The sequence below is a fragment of the Hippoglossus stenolepis genome, chromosome 13, assembly GCF_022539355.2.
Source record: "Hippoglossus stenolepis isolate QCI-W04-F060 chromosome 13, HSTE1.2, whole genome shotgun sequence".
NCBI classification, from domain to species: Eukaryota; Metazoa; Chordata; class Actinopteri; order Pleuronectiformes; family Pleuronectidae; genus Hippoglossus; species Hippoglossus stenolepis.
In genome coordinates, this window is record NC_061495.1 from 16276124 (window position 1) to 16282780 (window position 6657).

At 41.7% G+C, this 6657-nt stretch overlaps 1 protein-coding gene across 1 annotated transcript; it reads right to left on the reverse strand.

Annotated features, from left to right (window-relative positions):
• Positions 1-145: 145 nt before the first annotated feature.
• Positions 146-6655, reverse strand: ildr1b (immunoglobulin-like domain containing receptor 1b). Its single transcript, XM_035174087.2, has 8 exons — positions 6366-6655; positions 4633-4803; positions 4139-4288; positions 3816-3935; positions 3566-3712; positions 3033-3158; positions 1401-2323; positions 146-918 (listed from the first exon to the last, which is right to left on the reverse strand). The coding sequence occupies exons 1-8, from the start codon at positions 6415-6417 to the stop codon at positions 880-882; spliced, it is 1728 nt and encodes a 575-aa protein (XP_035029978.2). The 5' UTR covers positions 6418-6655; the 3' UTR covers positions 146-879.
• Between the last annotated feature and the right edge of the window lie 2 nt (positions 6656-6657).

The following is a 6657-nucleotide window of genomic DNA, read 5'->3' on the forward strand; positions in this document are numbered from 1 at the left end:
AACATTACCAGTTGCTAAACAGGTTTTAAGAACAGCTTTTTAATTTAAGGGATAATTTCTGTCAGTCAAGACCGTCAGACATTAAATGTAATGTCCAAGTACATAAAGTAACAAAGTACATGAAGGAACCAATGCAAACTTGCTGTATATTTAAAAATGTTTATTAAAAACATACACATTTAGGACAGTGCATCTCTATTCATGTTTGCAACAAAAACAAACATTTAGGAATATCACAATTATATTTTGGTTTTCGTCCAATAATTACACAAAGAGCTTCCATAGTGTCCACTAATGGTCCACCTTACTTCAAATGTCCACTGCTGCTACAGTCTAATAATGTTACTACAGATAAAGATTAAAAACGACACATTAAATAGTACAAGATATTTTGTAAAAATAAGAAATTATAAAAAAAACAAATACACATCCTATGTGAAAAACTCACATAGCATTCATGACAACCTAAATAACAAACACAATGTCAGTGTCCAACAATCTGTTTGTTAAAACTGTGTTTACTTCACAAACAACAGAAGGAAACTTTTATCCACCACCAGAAGCGAAACACACACATAACCACTTAATACAAAGACAAGAATCACACACAGTAATTATAACATGAGACCAGGCTTAATATAACTGCAAGTCTGCAATTCAAAGCTTCAAATGAACTTTTTCTTCATGCATAAGAATCATATTTTTACTACATACACAGTGAAAGTTTATCCATGCATTACATTTTCACAACTCAAGTGTACAAACCAACAAACTACATTCATGCACACACATTGAACTGATGAAGGTATCCTTCTGTTTGTCTTCATTTTTCACCGTTCTGGAAACATTCAGGAAAGGGTCTAAATAGACGGAAATGCTTTAGATGACTACGCTGGTGCCACTACGGGAGCTTCTATCCTAAGAGAGAAGAGTGACAGAGATGAGGTTTAGTTACAGGAAGATATGATTGGTGGACAAATTCAAATTTGGACCTGATGATGGCACGAAAAGAAAAGTTAGGTTACAACAATTCATCCTGCGAGACCATAAATGTCTGAACCACATTTCACTGCAATCCTCCAAATACTTAGATAAAAACACAAATGTAAACCTAATGAGGAACATCAGGAGATCAGTACAATCAAAAGGATTCGTCCTCGGGGGACAATGAATGTCCGTACAAAATTTCATGCAATCCATTGAATATCAAAATGTTCACTTTGCACAAAAGTGGTTGAAAGAGTGACATCCACTGATCCACATGCCTAACGTGGCTAAAAATGTATGAACAGAAGAAGTGAAAAGTAAGAGTAAACAGAAAACATTACACACAGAGAATTCCTCAATAGACGACTGGTTCATAGTGTGTGTCAGTGTCAGTATTCGTGTGTGGCTCTTACAGAAAGGCGGTGGTAGTTCCTCCGGTCGCTGCTGTGTCCAGGTTCGATCTCAACGGAGGAGTAGCTGGGAGGCTTCTCTGGCCAATCCTTCCCTTTTCCTCCTCTTAGTCCCCTGCTGTCCTCGTCGTCGGAGCTCCACGAAGCTTTGCGGCGCTGAGGAGGTGTATAGCTCCTCTCCCTTCGACCTGCTCTGCTGTGCAGCTCCTCCATCAGATCATCTCGACTTCGGGTTCTCGGTTTGGACCCGCCTCCTCTCCTCTTGGCCCCGCTTCCTCTCTCATTCCTTGAACCCCCGCGGGGGGCTCTTCCTCGCCTGTTATCCCAGTCGGAGTCATCACTGTACTCGCGTAAGATTCCTTGCCTGGGTGGAGAGACGTCTCTGTCTCTATACGTACGTCTGTCACGGTGGGCACCTCCTCCAGAATGATTTGTACTCCCACTGGACGGACTATAAATTCTGGGGGCCCCCCGGGCTCCACTTCCACCTCCAGGCCCCCTCTGAGAGGTAAAGCTGGGTACACGCTGGATTATAGGAGGCAGAGTGATCACCCTTCTCTCCACCCCTCTCACCCCCATCTCATCCAGGGCTGACAACATACTCGGAGGCCCGGGCGTGTATGGAACTGCTTGAGCAGGCAACTGGCGGTGTAGCTGAGGATAAGGCTGTAGTGGAGGCCTGTGCTGGGCTATGTGCGGACCCATTTGAGGTTCCACTATATCCAGCCCCCTCACCTGGTTCTCCAGGTAGTCCAACACCTGGTTGGGACCTTGAACGCTGCCGTGCATGCTGCCATTCATATGGTGTAGAGGGGGTTGAGCGTGCTGGTGCTGGTGCGGGTGCTGGTGCTGGTGCTGGTGCTGGTGCTGCAGGGCCATCTGCTGCATGGCAAAGTTTTGTTTTGAAGGGTAGTCCGAGAATGACCCTGGAAAAAAGTAAGATAAAATATTCAGTTTACAACAGAATTTGGAGACAAATAATCTAACATTTCCCAAACTTTTCTTGGCAGCAGATATGGAGCAACATTTTTCTTCTCCCACTTATGAATCCAAACCAAAAGGTAAATGGTCTTTATTTATATAGCGCTTTTCTAGTCTTGATGACCACTCAAAGCTCTTCACACTACAGGTTTGCCATTCACCCATTACACACAGAGCAACTACGTGCAGTATTTCCATCATACATCACACATAGACTGCAGGCAGAGCTAATAGGAGCAATTTGGGGTTCAGTATCTTGACCAAGGACACTTCAACAAGCAGAACTGGGGAGATTCGGATCGAACTGCCAATCCAATGGTTATTGGACAACCCGCTCTACCTCCTGGCCTATGTATCCTTATAGAATAGTAGGATGTACTACAAGTAGCTAACAAACACGAGTGAAGAAAGTCAACTGACAGCGGTGGGATTTGAACCCACGACTCCTGAGAGACTGAAGTCTTAATCCAGCACCTTAGCCACACTACCTTTTCATGCACTGAATTAAGGGTTTGGGTTAGGTAGACATTATTTCTATATATGATTATATTATGGGGGGAGTAGGAGGCTGTCCAGTCAGTAGTGAACTCTGATGCTTTTACAGGAGAAACACATTATTAACGATGAGTCTTATTGTGCTTTTGTGCCACTCACCTGAATACAGAATGGGGACGCCCTGTTGGGAGGGATTGGAGCTGATGGGAGCGTAGATGGGTTGACCGTTCATCCAAGGAGCCATGGCCTTCTGAGCATCTCGTATCATCCTGTGCTGCATCACAGCTGTAAACCCAGCAGAGAAGAGACGCGATTAAAAACTGTTAACGTGTCTCCGCTCACTAATGTCTATGATGACTGAGGAGATTTGGGTTCATTATTATTGTTCCAAAGACGTCAGGCAGCTGATATTCATGCTCAGAAAAAGAAAACTACTGCCGGTCACATACAGTCAATGTTCAAAACAAAAGCCAACAAAGTTTTACACATCAAGTGACTCAAGATTTATATTCATATATATATATGGTAAAGCATTAAAACCATGTGTAATAATAATAACCCTAACCCTCTGCTGTATAATGAATAATTTACCTAAGAACATGTTATTCATAAAACTTTGTTAAGATCTAGAATGGAATACTTTTTTATTTCTAAATTGTGGATAAAAAATAAATAAAAATCATCTCTTCGACCTTTTTCAGGGCAGCAACATGTCTGAGGACAACACGGGCAGCGGACGTAGCAGCAGCACTTCTGTGGACAGCACTGACAGCAACATATGCAGAGCAGCAGGATGAGCAGGAGAGCGCCGATGATGATGAGCAGGACCGTCAGCCAGTCTGGAACAGATAATAGGATTTTACTACTGTCACTTGAAGCACCTCAGTTAAACCAACTAATGCATCCAGGCTAACACGAAGTCAATCAACTGTATTAACGTACGGTAAACGATGAGTTTCACTTCCAGATCCGAGTCGCCCGACGTGTCACCAGCAGCATCGATGTTGCAGAAATACACACCGTTGTCCCACCACATCACCTCATTGATCACCAAGTCCGCCTCTGTTGACAGATGATAGTAAAATAATGTAAAAATACAGAAATATTTGTTGCACAAAGTTCTAAGGTGGGTCAAAGATGTAAATAGGAATAACAAACAAACGAAAACACTGTATCCAGCCTGTGCGGTGTCTTGCTAAATCATCTAATTACACATCAGTGCATTTAGTAAGATTGGATAGAAATAATAACACTGTTAAACTGACTGTTTTGAATGGTGATTTTTCTCTCTCTGTAGTCAGCACCCAGGATGGGCTCATTCAGGCCTCTCTTCTGGATCACTGTGCGGACTGTGCGCTGGCGGTCCGGGCAGTCATTGGACGGGTCCTGACCCAGCTGCAGAGATGCCTGATAACCTTCAGAAACACAAGTCATTGCATTTATCTTCTTTTTTCTTTTGTTTCTGATATGTTCATTAAACGTTTACTCATGAAAATGATAAGAACTGAATTCAGGTGGTTAGAAATTAGTGGTAAATAAATGGACAACGAGGTTTGAAAAGCATATTTAACACAGAATTTACGAGGATTTGCTGTTTTGGAAACTAATAAAAATCATTTCTCTGAAGGATAAAACAACTGTGAAAAGTTCACCATCTATGGGAACCTTCCTGATGTTTTTTTCTTTCACCCCCATCCTTCGGTTCGGCAACATTACGGCCCTTAAAAAGATCCCTGTCTCTCTCCTGCCGTCGTCTCACCTGTGGAGTAGTACTCCAGCACTGGGTCTTTACAGAAGGACTTGTATCTCCAGGTGACCAGAACATCCTGAGGGTTCGCTGAGGTTGAATAGTCACAGCGCAAAATCACAGAAGCAAACAGAGTCGTTCTCCTCTCCGTCTCTGGAACGATCACCTGGACGGACAGCAGCTCTGACACAAGCAGGAAGAACAGTCAGATGAAAAGCTCAGACATAATGTAAAATACCTACATGACTCAATTCAAATTACTGTACTTCTAAAACAGAAAGACTCCTGTTTGCTTGTGTCATAGCTTTGCTCTTGGATGGTGGAGTGATAAGAATCTGACCAGACTGGTTAACAGCTCAGCCTAGAGGTCTTTCACTGTGCCCGCATTACCTCCGTGTAAACAAACTATTTCATTAAACGTCAATCATGCTCAGCGATTCAGGGCGTGAGAGAGGAAAGCACACTGATGACAGGCAACTGCTGCTAATAGAGATAGAGAGGTAATAGGGTTTAAAGGTCAGTGTTTACATGTTCTCTTTTAAATGGTTTTTCAAAGTCCTGTTAGAACTCAGGCGGGCAGCAATTAACAACTTTTATTATCTGGTATTAGTTTGACCAATTAAAAGCCCAAAAAAAGCTCCCAAATCTAAATATATTCAGTTTACTATTCATTTAGCCCAAGCAATAGCTGATCTGATGTTCTTAAGAATTATTTATCAAGTAATCAAATGATTGTCTTACTTCTATGTCGCATTATGAAGCTCTCACATCATTATTTAGCTTATGCCACTCATCAATAGGAATGGTGACAAAATAATAGCAACACAAGTTCTTAAGCCATTGGGAAATAACTAAAGCTCAACACTGGGAAGACTGGGCCAAACTGATGAAGGAGATATCGTCATCATCATCATCGGTTCTCTGCAGATTAAAAGCCTCTTTTGGAAAAAAAACAACCTTTATATTTTAATCACATTTTTTCATTTATGTTCTGACCAAATTTATTGTTTTTTATTCTTTATCTACTCAGAAAAGTCCCATTTTGATACAATATCTCTTCTGCCAGGGGGTCCTGGTCAGGATGGGAAGCAAATTAAATAAACTTTCATTAAATACAAGTAGGTACAGATAACACAAACAACATACTGAAACACAGTGATCAGACTAAAGCACGACACATAACAAAAAGTGAACAATTGCAAAAAAACATGGTAAAAGCAAAGACACTGTTCTATGAAAACTGATTGTAAATAGAGGTCAGTTGATATTGATAATTATCAAGATTATTGTCACATATTATCTCTTTTAAGTTTAAAGACCAGCATTTGCTTCTGAGTGATTCTTTATTTCAGAAAATAAACACACATGAGGCAGATCAGTTATGTGTTACACCTTCTCACTGTGCCTGTGCAATACAAAAGCAGTGTATTGATATCTACTGAACTGTTGTTATATTGCTATTGATGACAATTGTATAGCGATATTTATTGATATATTTCTATGGCCCAGTAATATTTGAGAGTAAATGCTGTGTACAGAGAAGTAGTGGTGCACAGTCACGTGACAACATGTCGGCCTTGCTCTGTTTACACCTGTCGATTATTAACTTGAACACATTGCTGTGCGATCATCTGTTTGTTTAAGTGGCTTCACTCCACATTCCTGAATATAAACACAATGAAAGAACAGATAATAAAGTGTATATGTTATAAACGTGTTCATTCTCTAAGGAGCTGAGGCCTCACCTGTCGGCAGGTAAACCAGCAGCAGCAGCACCGTCACTATCGTGTTACTCATCTCGCTGCTCTTTATCCTTCCGCGGAAGCTCTGCTCTTTATCCCGTCGGCGACTGAAAATCCGTTAAAAACTAAAAAGTGTTCGGAGGAAACCGTCCCGCGGCCGCTGCTCTTCATAGTAAACAGACTGTTACACGGTAGGACGCCATGTTGGTCCGTGGGGGTTCGGTTCCCTGCGCTGAAAGACGAGTCCGTGAAGAGGAAACTTTAGATCACACAGGTGACATCATGACTCCGCCCC

Coding starts and splice junctions, on each gene's coding strand:
- ildr1b (XM_035174087.2), bottom strand. CDS start 6,417: ATGAGTAACACGATAGTGACGGTGCTGCTGCTGCTGGTTTACCTGCCG. Junction 3,159..3,565: donor ATGTTGCTGCCCTGAAAAAG/GTCGAAGAGATG, acceptor CTGGGTTTACAG/CTGTGATGCAGCACAGGATG. Junction 919..1,400: donor GGAACTACCACCGCCTTTCT/GTAAGAGCCACA, acceptor CTTCTCTCTTAG/GATAGAAGCTCCCGTAGTGG.